The following is a 24562-nucleotide window of genomic DNA, read 5'->3' as shown; positions in this document are numbered from 1 at the left end:
ACTTCAGCCTTGATTTGCATTTGCTAGCACGGCTGAAAAGCCCCCCACTCTCAGATCTCTTTCCCACAGGTAAGGACCTAGACACAGAGCGCACGTCACCTCTCAGTCGTCTCTTCGACACACTGAACAAGCTGAACTCACATTGTAAGACCTGTTTTTCAGATCCTGCATAATCTTTGTAGCCCTCCTCTGACGTGTCTCCAGCATTTCCACATCCTTCTTGAGGGGTGGTCACAGCAGTGGACACAGTGTTCTAGTAACCGTCTACCCAGTGCTGTGTATCTTCCCATCTTCCACTTGATAGTCCCTGATTTATACAGCCAAGCATTAGCCCTTTTTGCCACAGTATTGCACTGAAAGCTCAGGTTGAGGCAAATATCTCTGATGACCCTTAAGTCCTTCTCTGAGTCACTGCTTCCCAAGACAGAGGTCCCCCTCCTGTAGGTATAAGTTCAATTCTCTGTTCCCCAAGTATTACCTTGCATTTGGCTGTGTGTAACGGGACGGATTGGCCCTGCACTGGTACAGCAGGGGTTAATCCTTCCCTCCTAGCAGAAGATGCTCCACCCCTGAGGTTCTGCTGGGCATGCTCCACCTGGAAGTCAGGTATAAAAGCCTGCAGAGCTGCTCAGTCAGGGTGGACTGCTGGAGGGGAAGGAGGCTTGTCACTCTCTCCAGCAGAAGAGTGGCTCGCACACCAGGACGCAGAGACCAGTCACATCCAGATGCGCTGCAGAGGGGAAGCAGAGGACGCTGTGGATCAGGTTGAATCTGAGGAAGGGCTGGGAAGTGACCCAAGGAGTCCTTAAAGGGAAACGGTGCTAAGACTGTTCAGTCTGGTGTGCTTCAGGAGAATCCCCGCTGGACCAGTGGTGAGGAGAACTTGCCACCAACAGCACCCTGGGTCGGGAATGAGACCGGGTCCCCCATCTCTGCCACCCACCTTTGAAATGGGGTGGCCCCACACTGTGAGTTGATTGATTTTCAGCCACTAGGCCGCATTATCCCACCAGAGGAGGGGAATTAGATGGATTCTGGCCATTGGGCCGCGCTGCCCTAAGGGCATATCGTATGGACTCCGACCGCTAGGCTGCATTATCCCACTAGGGAAGGGGAAGTAGATGTGCTCTGGCCCTTGGGCCACGCTGTGCTAACTACAGAGGGGTTTAGAACATGGACTTGGGCATAGAAGGGCCACTGAGGAACAAGCCCCACCACACTGTGTTAAAATGCCTTTTATAGGATTGTGACCATTTAACTGGGTGATTCAGATCACTCTGTAACAGTAACCTGTCCTCCTCCTTATTTGCCACCCCACCAATCTTTGTCATCTGCACACGTTCCCAGCAAAGGTTTTATAGCCTTGTCTAGGTCATTGATACCCATATTGAATAGTGTTGGGCCAAGAACTGATCACTGGGGGACTCTGGTAAAAACAGCCCCTCTCACTGATATCTATCCATTAGCAACTATGTCTGAGATCTGCCAATGAACCTGTTTTCAATCCAGGTAGTGTGTGCCCTCTAAATCCATATAATGCAAGCTTATTAATTGTAATGTCATGGGATACCAAGGCAAATGCCTGGGAGAATCCAAGTGTATTATGTAAACACAGTTGTCTGTACTAGGCTTGTAAACCTGTCAAAAAAGATACCAGATTTGCTTGACAAGATCTACCTTCCATGAAACTGTGCTCATTGCTCACCAGCATTCGTTCTATTTTTATTCTCTAATTCTTTGTTGGTAAGAGCCCCAAATTAACCTTTCCTCAATTTTACCTGTAATGGATGTCAGGCTATTGAGTCTATAGTTCCTTGGATTTTTTTTAATATTGAAATTACATTGGAAGTCCTCCAGTCCTTTGGCATTTCCCCAGATTTCCAAGATTTATTAAAAATTAACATTAGTGTTTCAGAAAGCTCCTCAGCTTTAAGACTTCCTTTAAGACTCTTGGGTGTAAGTTGTGGTTTTAAAGTGTTTAATTTTAGCAGATGATGTCTCATCCTCCTTTGTTACAGATGATTAACTTTCTATTCCATCCACAGCATCATGTGGGATAGATACATTCCCCCTGCTTCATACCAACCATAGAACAGAAATCCCTGTTGAATATTTCTATCTTTTCTGCATCACTATTTATGATTTTACTATCTGCATCTAGTAATTGAATTATAACTGATGTAGGCTTTTTTGTTCCTAATATGTTAAAATCTTCTTATTGTCTTTAACTTTATTGGCCACTGACATTTCAGTGATTCCTTTGGCTTCTCTTATCATTTGGCTACATTTTTTAACTTGTGACTTATATTCATGGCCAATTACTTCCCCTTTTTTCTATTCTTTAAGTTTAATCGCTGCTTCCACATCTCCTTAAAATGACGATGGCTTCTTGTTCAATGTAACTTTTTTTGTGTCTGTGGAATTGTGGCTTTTCAGGCATCCAGTCTGATATCCTGGAACAATTCCCAGTTTTCATTAACACTTCCCACTTTAAATTTACATTCCCAATCAGTTTGTGCCAACAACTGCTTTAAGCCCTTTTAAAGTTACAAATATACATCTTACTGGTTGGTGCCACATTTTCTTTGCACAAAGTAATGTAACCAGTAATTTTTAGGTTAGCAACTAACTCTTCTTTGTCCATCAGAATGAGATGGCCTAGGAGACCATCCTGACTGGCTCCTTTAGAAAGGAAACTGGTCACATCTATGGTTTTAAAATTGCTAAAAAAATATTTTTTTTAAATCCCTGGAATGGAGCAGGAAAGACTCACATGTAGGATCAGGTCTTCCAGGTCCAGCAAGGAGATATGCAAGCTCTCATTCTATTGCTTGTTGCCTTGAATTGGTTTGTGCCAGATTGTCCCAGTATAACTGCGTTCAAAAAAGAATTAGATCAGTTCCTGGAGGATAGATCCATCAATGGCTATTAGCCAAGATGGTCAGGGATGCAACCCCTTGCTCAGAGTCTCTGACTGCCAGGTGCTGGGACTGGATGACAGGGGATGGATAACTTGATAATTGCCCTCCAGTGGAAATGCATTTCAGTGTATCAAACTGGCTCCCATTCACTGCTTTTTCAGTGCACAAAAGTGAAAGAGTGAGGACCTAAGAACGGCCATACTGGGTCAGACCAATGGTCCAATTAGCCCAGTATCCTGTCTTCCGACAATGGCCGATGCCAGGTGCCCCAGAGGGAATGAACAGAACAGGGCAATGTATTGAGTGATCCATCCCCTGTCGTCCAGTCCCAGCTTCTGGCAAACAGAGGTGTTTAGGGACACCCAGAGCATGCAGTTGCATCCCTGAGCATCTTGGCTAATAGCTATTGGTGGACCCATCCTCTGTGAACTTACCTAGTTCTTTTTTGAACCCTGTTATACTTTTGGCCTTCACAATGTTCCCTGGCAAGGAGTTCCACAGGTTGACTGTGCGGTGGGTGAAGAAATACTTCCTTTTGTTTGTTTTAAACCTGCTGCCTATTCATGTTATTGGGTGACCCTTAGTTCTTGTGTTGTGTGAAGTGGTAAATAACACTCCCTTTTCCTCTGATTGCTGAGAGGGCAGGATCATGTCTTGCAGCTGCTTACAGTTTGGCCCTTTAAGTTGGGGTAAATAAACAAACCAGTTTTCTCTGCAAGTGCCATGAATGCTTATCTGTAGATGAGAAGATCTCCTAATACAGCAGTTCTCAAACTTTGGCAACCGGAGGACCCCCATCTTGATTTAAAAAATTTTCATGGACCCCCATGCTGACCTCTAATTTTCCCTGGGGGTGCTCAACCCCTACTCAGTCCCAGGCCCCGCTGCCACTCCACCCCTTCCTCCAAGGCCCTGCCCCAACTCTTCCCGCCCCATCCCCACTCCTCTCCCTCCCTCCCAGCTTTTCCACGGTGTGCAGGAGGCACTGGGAGGGACAGGGAGGAGTTGATCAGCAGGCCCAGACATGACTTGTGGATCCCCTGGAGTACCCTCACGGACCCCTAGGGGTCTGTGGATCCCACTTTGAGAACCGCTGTCCTAATAGATAAGAGCTAGGTACTATTATTGGTGCTTATTCTACCTGGTAAGTTAGTCTCCCACAATGACACAATTTCTCATAGTATTTTCTCTCTCTAATTATTACAGAGATTGCTATCCATATCCAAATCCAACCCTACAGGTCTAGAGCAAGTCTCTAACACTTCCCTCAACACAACCTCTTTTACAAGCCTTCCCCTAGGTGATTTTGACCCAAACCAATTGTTTTATCCACATCTAATTTCTTTATAGTCTACTGCATTATTGCTATACAATATTACCCCACCTCCTTTACCTTCCTATCTATGCTAATATTGGTTGTTAATTAATATATTTGGCAGGAGACGATGCAGGGAACTGTACCTTTAACAGGCTCTGGCACGAGCTAGTTGGAAGTGGTTGTTATGTAATGCAAAGCTGATTGGTTAGAACTCAGGCAACAAATGAAGCAGAGCTCTATTAGACTCCTTGGATCAGATGATCACTGATAACCACATGGGGACAGCACAGTATCATGAATTCTCATGATTTCAGAACAAATCTTGCGGTATTTGATTTTTTCCTTAAAGCCCAGCTGCTGGAATCAACAGATTTCTGAGATCTCAGCTTTCAGTTTAAAAGAAGTTTCTAGATCTCATGATTGCAGAGAAAATCTTGGGAAAAAAAACTTAAATCTCACAATTTTGGGAGCCTGACTAATGGTTTTTGAATGCTGGGGGTTGACAACATTGGTTTGGGGCCTGACTTTAGGTTTGAAAATGCTGTCTGAAGAGTTTACTGAGGGTTGGATTGTGCCCTGTGTTTGTGGAGTGGGGATTGGAAGAGCCCTTTAAGTTTCTCCTGGGGCTGGAGGGCATAATGTAGGGAATTCAGAATGCCAATGCTGTTGACTCTTGCAAATAATGTCATGTTGGTCCATGCTGCAGCCACTCTCATGATGACATTAAAAGCTCCAGCCCTCATATTATTTGGGGAAAGCAAAACCAGCCTGAGACACTCCCCCAGACAACTCCCTATAGCCTAATAGAACATGCACTAAACTGCCCGCCCAGAGACCGAATCCCAGCTTTTGCACTGGTTTCTGCTAAGGGCATTGCTAATGAGCCTGTCACCTGTAGATCAACAGTTTGGAACCTGCCCACCTCAGCAGGGATTAAAAATTGTTCCCATCTATCAAGATTGTGGTGGCCCCTGCATAAGATGAGTTAGGTTTTAGCTCCCACATCAGAAACTCACCTATGTCAGGTTTCAGAGTAGCAGCCGTGTTAGTCTGTATCCGCAAAAAGAACAGGAGTACTTGTGGCACCTTAGAGACTAACAAATTTATTTGAGCATAAGCTACAGCCCACTTCATCAGATGCATGCAGTGGAAAATACAGTAGGAAGATATATATATACACAGAGAACATGAAACAATGGGTGTTACCATACACACTGTAATGAGAATTATCAGTTAAGGTGAGCTATTACCAGCAGGAGAGAGAAAAACGTTTTGTAGTGGTAATCAAAATGGTTCATTTGCAGCACTTGACAAGAAGGTGTGAGGAACAGTGAGGGGGCAGGGGGAATAAACATGGAGAAATAGTTTTACTTTGTGTAATGACCCATCCACTCCCAGTCTTTATTCAAGCCTAATTTAATGGTGTCCATTTTGCAAATTAATTCCAATTCAGCAGTCTCTTGTTGGAGTCTGGTTTTGAGGTTTTTTTGTTGTAATATTGCGACTTTTAGGTCTGTAATCAAGTGACCAGGGAGACTGAAATGTTCTCCGACTGGTTTTTTAATGTTATCATTCTTGACGTCTGATTTGTGTCCATTTATTCTTTTACGTAGAGACTGTCCGGTTTGGCCAATGTACATGGCAGAGGGACATTGCTGGCACATGATGGCATATATCACATTGGTAGATGTACAGGTGAACAAGCCTCTGATAGTGTGGCTGATGTGATTAGGTCCTATGATGGTGTCCCCTGAATAGATATGTGGACAGAGTTGGCAACGGGCTTTGTTGCAAGGATAGGTTCCTGGGTTAGTGTTTTTGTTGTGTGGTCTGTGGTTGCTGGTGAGTATTTGCTTCAGGTTGGGCGGCTGTCTGTAAGCAAGGACTGGCCTGTCTCCCAAGATCTGTGAGAGTGAGGGATCATCCTTCAGGATAGGTTGTAGATCCTTGATGATGTGCTGGAGAGGTTTTAGTTGGGGGCTGAAGGTGACGGCTAGTGGCGTTCTGTTACTTTCTTTGTTGGGTCTGTCCTGTAGTAGGTGACTTCTGGGTACTCTTCTGGCTCTGTCAATGTGTTTCTTCACTTCAGCAGGTGGGTATTGTAGTTGTAAGAAGGCTGGATAGAGATCTTGTAGGTGTTTGTCTCTGTCTGAGGGGTTGGAGCAAATGCGATTGTATCATAGAGCTTGGCTGTAGACAATGGATCGTGTGGTGTGGTCTGGATGAAAGCTGGAGGCATGTAGGGAAGTATAGCTGTCAGTAGGTTTCCAGTATAGGTTGGTGTTTATGTGACCATCGCTTATTAGCACTGTAGTGTCCAGGAAGTGGATCTCGTGTGGATTGGTCCAAGCTGAGGTTGATGGTGGGGTGGAAATTGTTGAAATCATGGTGGAATTCCTCAAGGGCTTCTTTTCCATGGGTCCAGATGATGAAGATGTCATCAATGTAGCGCAAGTAGAGCAGGGACGTTAGGGGACGAGAGCTAAGGAAGCGTTGTTCTAAGTCAGCCATAAAAATGTTGGCATATTCTGTGGGGCCATGTGTTACACTAAATTGTGAGTTCAGGTCAGGGGCTCTCTCTTGTTACCCGCCTCAACACCCGCTTCACAAGTGTTTGTACAAAGTCAAGCACAATGAAGCCCTGCTCTCAGCTGGGTCCCCCTGCAGATGCTGTTGCAGCTGGGGCCAAAATCACCTTGTTAAAAATGTGCAAGAGCTCGTAAAAGACTAATCATCACACACGTCAGGGCACTCTGGAAGATTCTTCCCCCATTCCTCCGAGGTTACTGACCTTCAAGATAACATACGGTCCATCATGTCTGAGGCTTTTGCCTGTGATTGGGTTGAGGCTAGAGTTCACTGAAGCTAAGACTATCAGTTCCTGTTATGGGCTGGCTTTATGTTTCTGCCTGTGAGGGTGAAACCAGTGTTGTCAGCTCATGTGATATTATCATGAGTGTTGTGATATTTGGTGTTTTTCTCAAAGCTTCAGGTCTTTCAGTCAGGTGAGAATTCTAGCTTTCACTGAAAAATGAAAGTAAGTTTCTGGCCTTCCTGATTGTGGAGGAAAGCCAGAAAACATGAACCCTAAAGGTTCAAAAAGCAGAGAGCAAACAAACAGACCAGTGACTTTTTTTTTTTAAATCACATGAGTTTTGGGGTGTGACTGCTGCTTTGAATGCTGGAGTGCTGAATGGCAAGACTGTGAATGATTTATAAATGACAAGAGAAAGGACCAGAACCCAGTAGGTGACTCCTAGGGCAGGAGACTTTTAGAGTCATTGTCATAGAGTTTAAGGCCAGAAGTGACCACTAGATCACCTAGTCTCACCTCCTGTATATCACAAGTCACCAACACCACCCAGCACTCGCACACCAAACGAAATGAGACCAAAGTATTACAGCCCACAGGAGACTAGATTATTACGTGCCACAGGCAGAGAATAGGAGGCACCAAGGTGCACCAGTGCTTGAGGCCCCTGCAATGGCAGAGAAATGATTAAATGAGATATACCCAGTTAATCCTGGCAAGTGACCCGCATCCACACACTGCAGGGGAAGATGAAAACCCGCCAGGGTCACTGTCATTCTGACCTGGGGTTAAATTCCTTCCTAACCCCACATATGGTGTTCAGTTAGACCCTGAGCATGTGAGCAAGAACCAGCTAGCTAAGCACCTGAGAGAGAGACTGCTTGGTGCTACCTCAGAGCCCTGACTCACCCTACCCAGTGTCCCATGTCCAGCCACGGCCAACCCTGATGCTTCAGAGAAAGGAGATTAAAAAAAAAAAAACTCCCAAAAATACTGGGGGCAGGGAATCCTTTTCTGACCGCTGCTGAAACTCTGACATGTGAGCATTAGGAACACCAGACATAAACTGGAAGAGAGCCCCAGGGCTGCTGAGCCCTGCCCCCCATCACCACAAATAACCCTGCCATACAATTGCACTCACAAATTTGTCCAGCACTGTCTTAAAACTAATTAAGTTGTTTGCCTGCTGCAGTGAGTGGGTGTGGTCTCCTTCCGCCCACCCCACCAAAAGCATGGGAGCGGGACAAGAAGTACAAAAGACTGTGCAGCTCAGTTAGGTTGGAGATGCTGAGGGAGCCATATGCTATTCACCTGCTGCTGGAATGGCCTGAAGAGGACCTCTGCTGAGCCAAAGACTTGCAGACCTACCAGAGCTGCCAGACACCCCAGATGCAAAGAAGCTGCTAGGACTGTCACTGGCAGTGTACACCAGAGAGATGGAGGACAACCCCAGGATCCAGGTACACCCCGAGGGGAGGGAAGAGTCCAGGGATAGCTGACTCTAGTCTGGCTGCATTGCTGCCTACATCCAGGTCAGCATGTTCCAGCTGGATCCCCACTGACCCAGTGGTGGAGCACTTCGCCACTGCTAGGGCCCTACTCCCTGATGCCAACCCCACCCCTGGGTGGCAGCCTCCCCACCACAGGCCAAAAGGCCTGAATTTGCCTGCTGTCTGCCAATGCTAGAACAACAGGCTGCTTAGCTACTCTGCTCTGCCTGAAGGCCAGAGCCACAAAGACTGTTTGGTGCCCCACCCTGCTTGAGGGCCTGGGCTCCTAGACTGCCTGTTTGCTTGGTTCTGCCTGTGGGCGAGAACTCCTTAGTTTGTTTGGTGCCCTGCCATGCTTGAGGGTTTGTCTCCTAGACTGATTGCTACCAGAGCCCTAGACTGTTTGGGGTTCCACCCTGCCCCAGAGACTAATTACTGCCCAGGTCAGAGGGCCTGGGTGTGAGAGACAGCTAATTTCCCCCTTTCCAGACTGCATTTCTGGGAATGAGACAGAGACGGAGGGTGGCCTCTTCCAAGACTGACAGGGAAGGATGGCCATACACTCTTACACCCCAACAACACCTACTGGGAGGCTGTCCCAAACCTTCACCCTCTGATGGTTAGAAACCTTCTTCTAATTTCCAGTCTGAATTTGTTCATGGCCAATTTATATCCATTTGTTCTCATACCAACATTGTCCTTTGGCTTCAGTAGTGCTTCCCCCTCCCTGCTTTTTACTCAACATATTTATAGCAAGTAGCATATCCCCTCTTGGCTTTGTTTTGCTAGGCTAAACAAGCCAAGCTCTTCTAGTCTCCTGTCATAAGACAGGCTCTCCATCCCCCTGATCATCCTAGTAGCTCTTCTCTACACCTGCTCCAGATTAATCTTTCTTGAATGCGGGTGATCAGAATTGTACACAGCATTCTGAATGACAAAAAAGAAAGATCAAGGATGGTGTTAGTTTACTGCTCAATGGAGAAGGTGAGCTGGTAACAGAAAATTATAGGAAAGCAGAGCTGCTCAACGCCCACTTTGGTTCAGTCTTCTCACAAAAAATAATGTGCAGATGACTGTTGAAGTTCCCATAGAAAATAAAGGGGAAAGGATGCAGATTGGGATAAGTAAAGAACATGTCAGATCTTCTGACCAATCTGAATGAATTCAAATCAGTGGGGCCGGATACTGTTCGCCCAAGGGTACTGAAGGAAGTAGCTGAAAAAATCTCAGAGCCACTGGCAATAATTACAAACTTATGGATGACAGGAGAGATCCCAGAAGACTGGAGAAGGGCTAATCTTTAAAAAAGGAGGAGCTGGGGAACTACAGACCAGTCAGCCTGACCTCGATACCTGGGAATTTACTGGAACAATGTATAAAATATTCAATTTGCAAATACCTGGAGGATGAAGGGGCGATCACTGGGTTTACCAAGAACAAATCATGCCAAACCAGCTTAATTTCCTTTTTTGACAAGGTAACTGGTTTGGTGGATAGGGGAAATGTGGTGGACATAATAAACCTAGACTTCAGTGAGGCTTCTGACAGTCCCACATGACTTTCTGAGAGGTATGCTGGAGAAATGTGGGCTGGGCAGAATTACCATTAAGTGGATACATAAGCAGTTAAACAACTGCAAATAATGATGTCATATTGGAGGGAGGTCTCACATGGGGTCCACTGGGATCTTTCTGGATCCAGTGTTAACATCTTTTTATTAATGACTTGGATGTGTCAAATTTGCAGATGACATAAGGCTGGGGAAGGGTTGCCAACTCTTTGGAGGATAGAGCTAAAATTCAGAGGGAATGTGATAAATTGGAGACCAAGGCTATAGACAACAAAATTAAATTCAACAAAGACAAATGTGAGGTGCTACACTTATGGAAGAAAAACCAAATGCATCGATACAAAATGGGGGATAATCAGCTTGGCAGCAGCACTGCTGAGAAGGATGTGGGAGCTGTGGTGGATCACAACCACATGATGAGTCAGCAATGCAATGCTGCTGCTGCAAAAAAAAATACAATTTTAGGTTGTATTAACAGAGGTATAGCATGCAAGTCATGGGAGGCGACAGCACTGCTCTACTCGGCGCTGGTTAGGATTCAGCTGGAGTACGGTGTCCAGTTTTGGTCACCAGTGTTTAGAAAGGCTGTAGAGAAACTGGAAAGGATCCAGAGGTGAGTGACAAAGCTGATCAGAGGGATGAACAGAAGCCATAGGAGCAAAGGCTGAAGGACCTGGCTAGGTGTAGTTTGGAAAAGAGGAGATTAAGGAGGAGGCTGATAATGGGGCTCAGATACAAGGATGGAGAAAAGTTGTTCTCTCTGGCCGCAGAGGGCAGGACAAGCAGCGATGGGGGTCAAACTACAGCACAGCGGATTAGATTAAACCTCAGGGACCGCTCCTGCCAGAGCAGCAGGCGAGGGAGGCTGCGGAAGCGCCTTCGCTGCAGGGTTTCACAAGGAGGCTGGCGCCTCTGCCTGGTGCGGGTGAGACGCAACCGGAGGCGCTGGCCTCGCGGGCCCCTCGCACCGAGTCTCTGAGCCGGCCTCGCTCCGGGCCGAGGCCCAGCGCTCCCACAAGCCCGGCCTTGCCCGCGGTCCCTGCGCCCGACCCCGGGGGGGAATAAAGCGCCTGCGGCCCCGGCCCCGCCCCCAGGAGGGTCAAACGCGACAGCCAGCGCGGGGAGCCGGGCTGAGGGAATCTGCCCCCGCCGCCGCGAGAGGGGGGGACGGGGCGGGGCCAGCGAGCAGCTGCCAGCACAGCACACGCGCCAGTCCCAGGGTGGCTCCAGCAGTCGGGTCGCAGAAACAGCCCACGTGACTCACGCAGCCAATCACACCAACGCAGGGGATACCCGGGGCCGCTCATGCCTTGACCACTGCAGCCTTACACACAGCCCCCACCCCCAGCGGAAGTGCTGCTGCCCTGAGTCACGTGGCGTGTAGGTTGCGCGGTGCTTCCTGCGGCGGAAGTGGCGTAACACCCAGGGCTGTTTCCGGTGTTGCCACTGCAGCCGGAGCCGCCGCCGCCGCCCGGGATGTAGGGGCCGGTGAGTGCGGGCGGTGGGGGGAGGGGCGCGGGCCGACGCGTCCCACGGGCCCGTGGCGGGTGTTGGCCCGGGGGCCGCCTCTCCTCGGTGCTGGAGGCCGCGGTCCAGGTCTCTCCTTGGGCCGCGCGTGACCTGCCCCGGCTGGGGTGACCCCTCGTCCCGCTCCCCCGAGTAGGACCCCCGTGAGCGGCGGGCGGGCGGGCTGGGTGCCGGAGGTAGCGGCACCTCGCGCCTGGGACGTGCTTATTGCTGCGGCCGCGGAGCGCGCCGGCCGCCCTGGACCGTGGAAACGGGTCTGAGTGTGGAAGCGTCAGGCCCGGTAGCACCCTGCGGACGTCAGCAGTTCTCCGGCTGCTCCGCTTAGGGGCTCGACACGCCGCTCTCCCAACCGGAGCTGTTCCTCCTGCCCCTTGGAGACCAGCATAGGTTGCATCAGGCCATTTAGGGATAGGTTCTTGGGAACAGTTCGCTTTAAAATCTGTGGGGCAACAACAGGATCTAAACACTTAAATGCGCGAGCAGCATATTTTATGTCACTTACTGAAAGGCATCTATGACAGAGACAAGCTGGGGAAGTAATATCTTTTATTTGGCCAACTTTTGTTGGTTGAGAGACAAGCTTTCAAGCCACAACAGAGCTATAAAACTTCTCTCTCACTAACAGAAGTTGGTCCAATAGAAGATATTACCTCAGTCATCTTGTCTCTCAAGTGTCCTGGGACTGACACAGATACAATTACACTGCATGAAAGGCATCTGTGTCATGCAGTGAAATGACAAAGAGAATACACTGAGAAATGCAAAGTCAGTGCCCCCCTAAAGATGTGAGGCATCCCTCATCCAAATGGAGCCAATTTCCAGCAACACAAAGAATGGGGATGGCCCAATGTCAGACACTGAAAATAAAGGGAATGGCTTAAAAAAAGCATAAGAACATAAGAATGGCCATACTAGGTCAAACCAATGATTCAAATCAGTTATATTGATCTATAGAAGGACCTTCCCTCTTATCCCATGACAGCTTACTTTGCTTAAGAATCTGTGGTAAGGAACCTTGTCAAAGGTTTTCTGAAAGTCCAAGTACACTATATTCACCCCATATTGACTGGGTACATGTCACCTCAGGACAGGATGCAGAGATAAAGTTTCTTGATACCTTAAATGACTGCTACTTGGAGCAGTTGATCCTGGAACCCGCCACTAAGTGGAGCACAGGATCTGGTCCAAGAGGTGAATATAGCTGGACTGCTTGGTAATAGTGACCATAATATAATTAAATTTAACATCCCTGAGGTGGGGAAAACACCATAGCAGCCCAGCACTGTAGCATTTAATTTAAAAAAGGAGGACTACACAAAAATTAGGAAGTTAGTTAAACAGAAATTAAAAGGGACAGTGCCAAAAGTGAAATCCCTGCAAGCTGCATGGAAACTTTTTAAAGAAGCCATAATAGAGGCTCAACTTAAATGTATACCCCAAATTAAAAAACATAGAGAACCAAAAAAGTGCCACTGTGACTAAACAACAAAGTAAAAGAAGTAGAGGCAAAAAGGCATCCTTTAAAAAGTGGAAGTTAAATCCTAGTGAGGAAAATATAAAGGAGCATAAACTCTGGTAAATGAAGTGTAAAAATATAATTAGGAAGGCCAAAAAAGAATTTGAAGAACAGCTAGCCAAAGACTCAAAAAATAATAGCAGGTTGTTTTTTTTAAAGTACATCAGCAGCAGGAAGCCTTCTAAACAACAAGTGGGGCTCCTGGATGTTAAAGGAGCACTTAAGGATGAGGAGGCCATTGCGGAAAAACTACATGAATTCTTTGCATCGATCTTCATGGCTGAGGATGTGAAGCAGATTCCCAAACCTGAGCCATTCTTTTTAGGTAACAAATCTGAGGAACTGTCTCAGATTGAGATGTCATTAGAGGAGGTTTTGAACCAACTGATAAATTAAACAGTAATAAGTCACTGGGACCAGATGGTATTCACCCAAGAATATAGCTGGACTGCTTGGTAATAGTTGAGTTCTGAAGGAACTCAAATGTGAAATTACAGAACTAACAACTGTAGTTTGTAACCTATCATTTAAATTAGCTTCTGACTAGAGGATAGCTAATGTGACCTCAATTTTTATAAAGAGCTCCAGAGATCATCCCAGCAATTACAGGTCAGTAAGACTGACTTCAGTACCGGGCTAACTGGTTGAAACCACAGTAAAGAACAGAATTGTCAGGCACATAGATGAACATGATTTGTTGGGGAAGAGTCAACATGGTTTTTGTAAATGGTGAGGCATGATTTCCCATCTACTAGAATTCTTTGAGTGGGTCAACAAGTATGTGGACAAGGGGGATCCAGTGGATATATGCTCCAATACGTCTGTTAGTCTATAACAGTGTTTCCCAAACTTGGGATGCCGCTTGTGTAGGGAAAGCCCCTGGCTGGCCGGGCAGGTCTGGCCGATCGCGGCTCCCACTGGCTGCGGTTCGCTGCTCCAGGCCAATGGGAGCTGCTGGAAGTGGCGTGGGCCGAGGGACATACTGGCTGCCGCTTCCAGCAGCTCCCATTGGCCTGGAGCAGCAAACCGTGACCAGTGGGAGCCGCGATCGGCCGGACCTGCAGACGTGGCAAGTAAACAAACCGTCCCGGCCCGCCACGGGCTTTCCCTACACACGCGTTGTCCCAAGTTTGGGAAACAATGGTCTATAAAAGCAGCAAAGAGTCCTGTGGCACCTTATAGACTAACAGACGTATTGGAGCATGAGCTTTTGTGGGTGAATACCCACTTCGTCGGATGCTGTTCTGGGACCAGTCCTATTCAACATACTCATAAATGATCTGGAAAAAGGGGTAAACAGTGAGTGAGGTGGCAAAATTTGCCAATGATACAGAACTACTCAAGATAGTTAAGTCCCAAGCAGACTGCAAAAAGCTACAAAAGGGTCTCGCAAAAAGCTACAAAAGGGTCTCGCAAAAAGCTACAAAAGGGTCTCACAAAACTGGGTGACTGGGCAACAAAATGCAGATGAAATACAGTGTTGATAAATGCAAAGAAATGCACATTGGAAAACATAATCCCAACTATACATATACAATGATGGGGTCTAAATTAGCTGTTACCACTCAAGAAAGAGATCTTGGAGTCATTGTGGATAGTTCTCTGAAAACATCCACTCAGTGTGCAGCAGCAGTCAAAAAAGCAAACAGAATGTTGGGAATCATTAAAAGGATAGATAAAATAGAAAATATCATATCGCCGCTATATAAATCCATGGTATGCCCACATCTTGAATACTGCGTGCAGATGTGGTTGCCCCATCTCAAAAAAGATATATTGGAAAAGGTTCAGAAAAGGGCAAAAAAAAATTATTAGAGGTATGGAACGGCTTCCATATGAGAAGAAATTAATAAGACTGGGACTTTTCAGCTTGGAAAAGAAATGACTAAGGGGGGATATGATAGAGGTCTATAAAATCATGACCTGTGTGGAGAAAATAAATAAGCAAGTGTTATTTAACACAAGAACTAGGGGTCATCCAATGAAATTAATAGGCAGCAGGTTTAAAACAGAAGGAAGTATTTTTTTTCACACAATGCACAGTCAACCTTGGAACTCCTTGCCAGAGGATGTTGTGAAGGCCAAGACTATAACAGGGTTCAAAAAAAAACAAGATAAGTTCATGGAGGGTAGGTCCATCAATAGCCAGGATGGACAGGGATGGTGTCCCTAGCTTCTGTTTGCCAGAAGCTGGGAATGGGCGACAGGATGGATCACTTGATGATAACCTGTTCTGTTCATTCCCTCTGGGGCACCTGGCATTGGCCAGTCGGAAGACAGGATACTGGGCTAGATAGACCCTTGGTCTGACCCAGTGTGGCCGTTCTTACGTTCACGGTCTCACCTTTGTCCATATGATTGTTGAATCCAGGGCTTTGGAGCTGTGCTCCGCTCCAGCCAAAAACCTGCAGCTCCACTGCTCCGGAGCTGCTCCGCTCCAAAGCCCTGCTTGAATCCCTCAAAGAATTCTAAGAGATTGGTGAGACATGATTTCCCTTTACAAAAGCCATGTTGATTCTTCCTCAACAAATTGTGTCCTTCTACGTGCCTGGTAAATCTGTTCTTTCCTATAATTTCTACCAATTTGCCTGGTATTGAAATAAGACTTATCAGCCTGTAATTGCCGGGATCGCCTCTGGAGCCTTTTTCAAAAATTGGCGTCACTTTAGCTATCCTCCAGTCATCTGGTAAAGAAGCTGATTTAAGTGATAGGTTACACACTACAGTTAGTAGGTCTGCAGTTTCCTGTTTGAGTTTCTTCAGAACTCTAGAGTGAATACCATCTGCTCCTGGTGACGTATTACTGTTTAATTTATTAATTTGTTCCAAAACCTTTTCTAATGACACCTCAATCTGGGAAAGCAGTCATGGAAAGACCAGCTGAATGCATGGGAATTGCAGCCGGGTGCAAAGGCAGCCAGGGCTGAACATCTTACAGAGACGTCTTGGGGCTATACCCATGTGAGAATACTAGCTTCAATAGCATCTCCGTGTGTCTTATATACTAGCCAGAAGCTGATATGAATCTGATCGGTTGGAAGCTTTGGTCCTTTCAGCTATGGTTGTGGCATTAGCTTTGCTACTCTATTCCCCCGCCCCACCACCACTTCTTCTGGGGATCCTTCTCCCTGACCATTAACTCCAGTGCTGCCTGCTGCTGCTGATAGCTTTCCTTAGTGGCTGCAGTATACTGAAATTCACCCAACTCTTGACATTTCATTGCTGTGCACAGGGCTCTGGCTAGTAGCATTGATTAGTCTTGTCACTTTCACTCTACTGCTGCTTGCCAAGTAAAGAGTACCAGAGAGGCACTGGAGCCCTCTGTGTGCAGACTCAGGAGCGCAATGCCACATCCTTACATTCTTTGTATTTGGAAAGATTTTTTTTCCCCTCACAACCATAAAGACTAAAAACTTTATTTGCAAATTCTATAGGATTGATAGGTTAAGCCCTTACACTCACACAGAAGGGTTCCCACTGCTCATTGGGGAGGAGACAAGAGCATCTTTCAAGCCCTGAATGTACCTGATAGGGGACCCTGACCCTGCAAGTGTGAATCCTGCAAACAAGGATGCTCAATGGAGTTCTGGCAAGTCACATTAAGTCTTTCTCTGCGTGGTCTTGGCCCCTGACTCTTAAGGAGCGAGAATGGACCCAGCCCAGCAGCTAACTGTGTTGCACAGGGAAAGAAGAGCTCATTCAGGTACTCCAGGGTGTAGGAATAGCAGAGTTGGTTATTTTTTCTTAATTTACTATTTTCTCCACTTACATTATTAGGCAGTGTCAGCTGTTTGTGTATAAGGAGACAAGATGCTTAATAGTTCGAATGGCCTCCCAGACTTTGCTGAGAGAGCGTTTCTGTAACACTCATTGCTGTATTTAAGTGTAGTCTGGTGGTCTCCTTTGGACTCATAATTCTAGCCTGGGGCACTAAGACCCTTCAGAGAGTTGCTTTGCTCAAATCTCAGATCTGTGTATTGGTTGGAGATAGAGCAGAGCTGGCTGGCTCCTTCTGCTTGCAGCAGTTCCTAATGGTTTGACTCTTTGCTTCGACATTAGAAAAGCCAAGTGTATTCATAGAAATCAGGGTATTCCAGGGTCCAGAAGGGGATTGTGCCCAAAAGCTAAGAAAAGGTTTCTGGAGAGAAGAACAAAACCATGTTTGTGTGCTCACTCTGTCCAACTGATGAGCTGCAAAACTGTCAGGGAAGCGTATAGACCCAAGCACAAAACATACTTCCTCAATTGCTGTCATGATGGAAAACTTAACATCTTGTTCACCCATAAAGAGAGAACTCCAACGCATCATCAGGGATCTACAACCCATCCTGGACAATGATCCCACACTTTCACAGGCCTTGGGTGGCAGGCCAGTCCTCGCCCACAGACAACCTGCCAACCTGAAGCATATTCTCACCAGTAACTGCACACCGCACCATAATAACTCTAGCTCAGGAACCAATCCATGCAACAAACCTCGATGCCAACTCTGCCCACATATCTACACCAGCAACACCATCACAGGACCTAACCAGATCAGCCACACCATCACCGGTTCATTCACCTGCACATCCACCAATGTAATATATGCCATCATATACCAGCAATGCCCCTCTGCTATGTACCAAACTGGACAGTCTCTAAGGAAAAGGATAAATGGACACAAATCAGATATTAGGAATGGCAATATACAAAAACCTGTAGGAGAACACTTCAACCTCCCTGGCCACACAATAGCAGATCTTAAGGTGGCCATCCTCCAGCAAAAAAACTTTAGGACCAGACTTCTAAGAGAAACTGCTGAGCTTCAGTTCATTTGCAAATTTGACACCATCAGTTTAGGATTAAACAAAGACTGTGAATGGCTTGCCAACTACAGAACCAGTTTCTCCTCCCTTGGTTTTCACACCTCAACTGCTAGAACAGGGCCTCATCCTCCCTGATTGATCTAACCTCGTTATCTCTAGCTTGCTTCTTGCTTGCTTATATTTACCTGCCCCTGGAAATTTCCACTCTTGCATCCAACGAAGTGGGCATTCACCCACGAAAGCTCATGCTGCAAAACGTCTGTTAGTCTATAAGGTGCCACAGGATTCTTTGCTGCTTTTAGTGTAACTTATGTTGCTCGGGTGGGTGGAATATTCACAACCCTGAGCAATGTAAGTTTTGCCGACATACGCAGTAGTGTAGACATAGCCTAAGATAACTAAGATGGGTTCCTAACAGTGGGATGCTTTGCATAAGCTGCAGGTGGTGGCATAATATTTTTCCCTGGGGTTTGGAAGAGAGAGTGAATGCTTGTCACCCCTCACTGAGGTAAGAAAGTAGCCTGGGGGTCAGATACCAACACTGTGATTAGGGTGGCTCTGATAAGTGAGGGCTGAACGACATAGACAGCTGCTAGGCCAGCATTCCCTGTGTCTACATCCTGAGCATGAGCCCCTGAGCATCCTGCTTCTTGGTCCTCTTCTGAGCAGAAATGGCCAGTTCTGCCAAACCATGCTGGTTTTGTGACGTGAAGTGATCTTGGCTAGTGAATGGAATGAGGCTGAAATCCTCATCCCTTCCGTCCACACAATGCTACTTAGTACTTCTCTAGTCATGTTCACAGGCACAGCGCTGTACAAACGCTGTTCCCTAAATGCCTCATGAATTGGGCATATTAGTATCACCCATGTCCTACAGAGGGGGAAACTAAGATTCCAAGAGACTGAGACTTGGTGGAAGCCAGCAAGGGAACCCGTGGCAGAGCTGGGATCCTGGTGGCTCTGGTCTCCTGCTTTAACTGCTAAACCATGGAGTTTGCTTCACCTCTCTGGAGAGGTAGTTGAGTCTCTCTGCGTGGCTTATAATGATAAACATATTTCCTTTGGTTTGGTGAACGTTTCCCTTCTCACCTAATATCTCTGCCTTCTGATTTTCCATTGCCCATTTAAAGAGTACTCCCAAGTCCTCTCCTCTCTTCAGACTATGGGGTTCCACTTGGATGATCCTAGTTTATGGCAGATTCCCAGTGAAAACTCTGCTTTTGCCCGTATCCTGTCACAGCATCCTGGTTGTGTTGTTTAGAAATTCCAGTCCAGCGTGGTAGTATCCAGAGAACCACATGTACTTCCAAAGGTGCTGCCCTTGTAGACCCACCCTCCCATGACGCTGTTGATGCAGCACAGAAGGTTGTGGCTGCCATCTTGGGTTTGCCTCCTCTGGGAGTTGAGATTCCCTGGGCTCCTTTTAAAGCTTGGCTGGAATCAGGATAAAGGGGCCTGAAGCCAGGGAGAAGGAGATTCCAAATTGGAGGTGATGGGTTGCTCCCCCCTGGGGTGCTACCTCAGGTACTGGGGTACCACTGAGCCCACTGGTTCTACCAGTCAGGATTCCCTTACGCTGCCCTGCTGAGCCAGGCCCTCAAGCCTCCTCCAGTACACACCCAGCTGCACAAAGAGACAGACACTGAGATCAGCTCTGTGTCGGAGGACTCAGCTTGGGAATTGCCCAGCACTCACGTGCACACCCCCTCTGTAGTGTAAACCCAAAATTGTATTGTCTTGTGCTGCACAGGGTGTACAGGAAATCTACCCCCTCCCTCAGTGTGGAAGAAGATATGCACAGCTTTTTGCTCTCCCCAGTTATGAATTCCACAAACTGGTTTCAGAATAAACAAAAACAAGTTTATTAACTAGACAGGATAGATTTTAAGTGACTATAAGGGATAGCAAACAGATCAAAGCAGATTACCTTAGTAAATAAAAACGCAAACTGATCTTAACATACTAAATAGGTAGGATATAAATTAGCAAATTCTCACCCTGAGCGATAAACAGGCTGGCAGATTCTTAAGGCATAAGTTGCCTTGGCTTTCCCAGGCTTTCATTCCCAGGCTAAAGATCCTTCTAACCTGGGACCATCACTTCCCACAGTTCAGTCCTTGCCCCTCAGGTGTTTCCAGGTGTGTTGTTGCAGGGAGAGTGTGGTACCCTCATGATGTCACTGTCCTGTTTTTATATCTTCTTCCCACTTGCTGGAAAGCTCTTTTGCTGTGACCTGGGTCAAACATTTCCCATTGTGTAGTGTTATCTCTGAGAGTTTTCTATTGTACACAGTTCCTGCGGTAATCCTTGTGCTTGTGTGTATTTCCTCAATAAGCCATTAGCATTACTGTTGTATCTGAAAGGCGGCTTGTGGGTGTTTTCAACCTCACAACATGTTTCAGTAACGCATACCTAGCCAAAGTTCATAACTTCACATATGGCAATGCGATGTTAATGTCTAGCAGATCAAGACTTTTAGAATGATACCTCACAAGTCATACTTTGTATAAAACTTATCCTAATTACATGACAGTGGTGAATATTAGGGTGTCACAGGGGGGTTGGGATTTTCCAGTTCTCATGAACTCTGAATGGGCCCATGCCCAGAGTACAGCTGCACCTTGCAAACACCAGGGCTGCCGCCATGGGCACTGAGCTGAGGAGTTGGCTCTTGTAGATGCTCTCATCGGTGTTGGCCAAGGCAGTAAGTTGCAAAGCATTGGGTCACTTGGTGTGGCAGATTTGGATTTGAATGGAAGGAGGCAGGCCTGCAATGTCACTTGTCTTGTTTTTATTCCTAGTGTGAATGTTCAAGAACACAGAAGCTCAAGACCTTTTGTGTGTTGACCAGATGTCGTCCCGCAAAGGGTCAGCAACCAGCCAAGGAAATGGACTTTCCAACAGTAGCCGAGAAGGAGACGATTTGGAGCTGACAGAACTGGGGCCGCTGCTAGAGGAGAAGGGAGACCAGGGAGCTGTCAGCTCAGCCAGCGTAAGGCACAATCCAACGGAGTGCCCCCAGGCATGGCAGCTGCTGGGATCTGCAAACCAAACCCATTCGGTGCTTTTTCTTCCTATAAATTGCTTCCAGTCAGTCCTGTTGAATGTGCCCTATACACCCTAGAGTTACAGACAGATATACTCCTAGTTATTTAGGCTCTCAACACTGTCCTTGCAGATTAACCCAGAAATCTGCCTGTAATCCCATTAGCAGCATGGTGCATGGAAGTGTGGGGCTTTGGGCTCCCTACAATAGACCCTGACCCTTGTCATCCCTTTACACCAGTGCACATTGTGGGTGAAAATGGACTGAATCTGAATGATGAGGATTTGCACCCACTCTCTGTTGTTCAGAGTGATGACATGTCAGAAAATCTGTCCTGGAAATCTTATTCCATTGCATAGAAAGTAATCTGTCATAAGCAAACAACCCCCTCCCATCCTAGTGTGCTCCTGTTTTCTGGGGCAGAGGGAGGAGGGTGAACTGGGCTCAGCCAGCCTTCAACAAACCTCGCCTCATAACATCAGCCAAGGAACACCCTCTGCACGCCTGCTGACAGCACTGCCTGCAGGTGAACAGGGTGCACTGCAGGAATTTTAAGGAGCATTCTTATTGGTTCACCTGCTTTTGTGGCTTTTAAGATTAGGAGTCATCTTCTAATACATGTGTTAGTAATAGGTAGGGGCAGCATGTTCACAGCAGCCTCTGCTTTAGACGTGCAGTGAAAAGGGGCCGCCTCTGTTCTTTAACGCTTCTGCTTCGGCTGGTACCTGGCGTATTTTCTGGGCTCACTTCCCTGGCTAGAGCAGAGTGGCCATTTCAGGCTGCACCGTGGACTGTAAAGAAGGAAAATCCTCCATTCTAATCCTTGTTCGAAGCAAAACTGAATCTGGGATTAGCCCTTCTGTGTGCGGTTTAAGACAGTACCATGATGCAAAAGCAATGGTGACTGGGAAGGCTTCCATCTCTCCCCTCTCAGAAGAGCTGTAGCACCTATATATTCTAAGGGTTCACACCCCTCTTGGTTGGAATATACTTGCTGTTTTCTAAGTTCCTCACATCTTGATGGTCCATCTCTCTGGTGGGTTGTGGCTTGTGTCAAATAATGGCATCTCTCCCTTTAGGCCAAGGAGCAGCCATGCACAGCGCCGCAGGAGGAGGAGGAGGAGGAGGAGGAGGTGGTTCGTGTGCTGACTCTACCTCTGCAGGCTCATCACGCTATGGAAAAGATGGAGGAATTTGTGTACAAGGTATTGTCAGCTCATGGCAGCCCTGAATGCTGGCCGATGGAGGACGGCTGCCAGGGCTCTGGGCCGCTGTCCTCTGCTGTGACAGAGTCTGAGGCATTGTGCTGGGTCTGCATTGGGGTTAATTTTCCTTGTTAGGAGGAAACTATAAATGTGGGTGACTAAATCCAGTGCACTGGGGTTCTTCCTAGCATGGGCAGGGGGCCTGAGCCAAGAGCTTAACAAATTTTCAACTGCAAGGCCAAGAGGAATGAGAAGTGAACAGCAGCACCTGTGAAATGCTGTTTCTCCTTCCCGCCCTTGCTGTCGGTGCTCCTGAGAAGCCCTCTACAGCCAGCAGTGACCCCGGGTGCTGTTTAGAGAATGCCAAGGACCTGACAAGTGGAACAATCTGGGTGTATCTAGTGCATGTGACAGTGAGGGCTATCCATGTCTGGCAGGGGCAAGTGTGGTGCAAACCCCTGTCCTAATCTAGCTCGGCAGGGCCCCTCTGATCTGTCCTGGGGTCTGGAGCACTGGCTGCTACCTGTCCAGTATTGCTGTGGTGTGCCTTGGGACTAAGCAGAAGCTTCTGTACTCACTCATACACCTGTGGAGCCATGGGAGAGAAGGGCTAGTGCAGCGATTGCTGGGGCCAGGATGAAAACGTGGTTCCAGGGCACTCCTGTATGAACTCCGTTGGGGTTTTTGTCACAATGTCCCGTAAGAGCTGTCACGTCGCCAGCCGTGGCTCTGCTGACAGTGTTACCTGTTAGGGTGATGAAGGGCCAAATTCTGAGGGTGCTGGTCTCTGTCAGTCCCAGGGTATTGAGTGTGGAGAAGGCCTTTTACGGGCATCCTGTGGGTATTTGCAAAGCATTTAATTTTGCAACAACGGAACTTGCTCTTGAGTTGTCATGTCCTCTGAGGAGAGAAGGCTGGGCCAGTTCAGTACTTAACTCACAGAAGAGACTGACTGGTTCTGTATGGTTTTCAGCGTGACTTTCACAGCGATGGGCACCATGGAAACAATAGCTAGCAGTCACGGGGATAGAAGTGGCTCTGGAGCGGCTGCCATGCCTGGCCGGGGGCCGCCAGTCAGAGTAACCGCCTGCGTGGGTTGATGTGTTGCAGGTGTGGGAAGGGCGCTGGAGGGTGATTCCCTATGATGTGCTCCCGGACTGGCTGAAGGATAACGATTACCTCCTGCATGGACACAGACCCCCTATGCCGTCCTTCAGAGCCTGCTTCAAGAGCATCTTCCGAATACACACCGAGACGGGCAACATCTGGACTCACTTACTAGGTGACTGAGGGGAAGCTCTATCCTTGGGGCTGATGAGTACGGCTGTGGCGTGCCCTGCTCAGGACAGAGACCCCACAAGGCAAGGGCCCGGCCTCAGAGGGCTCAGAGGCTGACTCTAGTGGATGCCTTTTACCAGGGGAAAAGTTTCACTCAGCTTCATCTGTCACATAAACAGTCAAGGGTGGGAGGGAGTGTCCTGTTCTCCCCCCCATCCTCCCTCTGCTTTCTCTTTAGTGGGCAGGAAGAAGGGGAGAATTCCTCCCCGGCGAGGGGATGGAGGGAGCTTGGTATGGGCCTGTCATGGCTGCACCCTCAGTCAGAGGGGCAGAGGCATCCCTGGGAGTTATTTTGTCTTCCCCGAAGGGCTGGATACACTGCCAGGGCAGCAAACCTGTCTGTCTAGGAGCTCGGGATTCTTGGGGGCCCCCATGCTGCCTTCAAATCATTCTGCTGGCCAGTGTTGGTAGACTATTTCAGGGCCCAGGTCACTCTTGGGTTCCCATGGCCTGTTGTGCCAGATCCTCCACTGGGCTGGGGTGGTAGCCATTTGAGCCCTGTGTGGGACTAGTGTAGATCCCTGAAGGACCCACTGCCATAATAGCAGGAGCAGGTGGGAGTCCTGTGCAGGACTCGAGTAGGCATGTTATCACTACATGCACTGAGTGAGTGTGGAGCTGGCAGAGCGATAACCTATTGGACTCTCGGGATGGACACAGGGTTTCCTGTGGGGCGCTGGTGAGGATTAACCCATGTGAACAGACACGTTTGTGTTCAGAATCTGACAGACCTGCAGAGCAGAACTGGGACTTGCTGGGCTCACGGAAGGGGAAGGTGGGAGCTGCTCCCATTGAGAACAGTGAAAAATGTCTGTCTCTCTCCCCCCCACACACACACACAGTGGGAGTATGGGAGCTGTTTGATGCTGAGCCCTCTGTGCTCCCTAGACCCTCACTTTGTGCTGCGTGGGGGGTCGGGTGCCCCCATTCAGATGTACTGCTCTGTCACTAGGGACCCAGAAATGAGGAACCAGAAGCTCTCGCCTCTCCTGGAACAGAACACACCTTGTC

The 24562-nt window shown here is 47.7% G+C and overlaps 1 protein-coding gene across 3 annotated transcripts in view; it reads left to right on the top strand.

The window, feature by feature from the left end:
* Nucleotides 1-850: 850 nt before the first annotated feature.
* ADIPOR1 (adiponectin receptor 1) overlaps nt 851-24562 on the top strand; it is a 33712-nt gene continuing 10000 nt past the window's right edge. Inside the window, exons 1-4 of one of the 3 annotated variants that reach the window (XM_039538171.1) lie at nt 851-872; nt 20764-21023; nt 22088-22213; nt 23324-23495. In XM_039538171.1, coding sequence (XP_039394105.1) covers nt 20769-21023; nt 22088-22213; nt 23324-23495 — 553 coding nt within the window. In that variant the 5' untranslated portion in view covers nt 851-872; nt 20764-20768. Of the gene's footprint in view, nt 873-11438; nt 11600-20763; nt 21024-22087; nt 22214-23323; nt 23496-24562 lie in introns of those variants that run through there. The other 2 variants (XM_039538170.1, XM_039538172.1) reach the window with 2 other exon arrangements.

The sequence above is a fragment of the Mauremys reevesii genome, linkage group 4 (assembly GCF_016161935.1).
Source record: "Mauremys reevesii isolate NIE-2019 linkage group 4, ASM1616193v1, whole genome shotgun sequence".
Taxonomy (NCBI): domain Eukaryota; kingdom Metazoa; phylum Chordata; order Testudines; family Geoemydidae; genus Mauremys; species Mauremys reevesii.
This window is presented reverse-complemented; position numbering and strand designations above follow the sequence as displayed.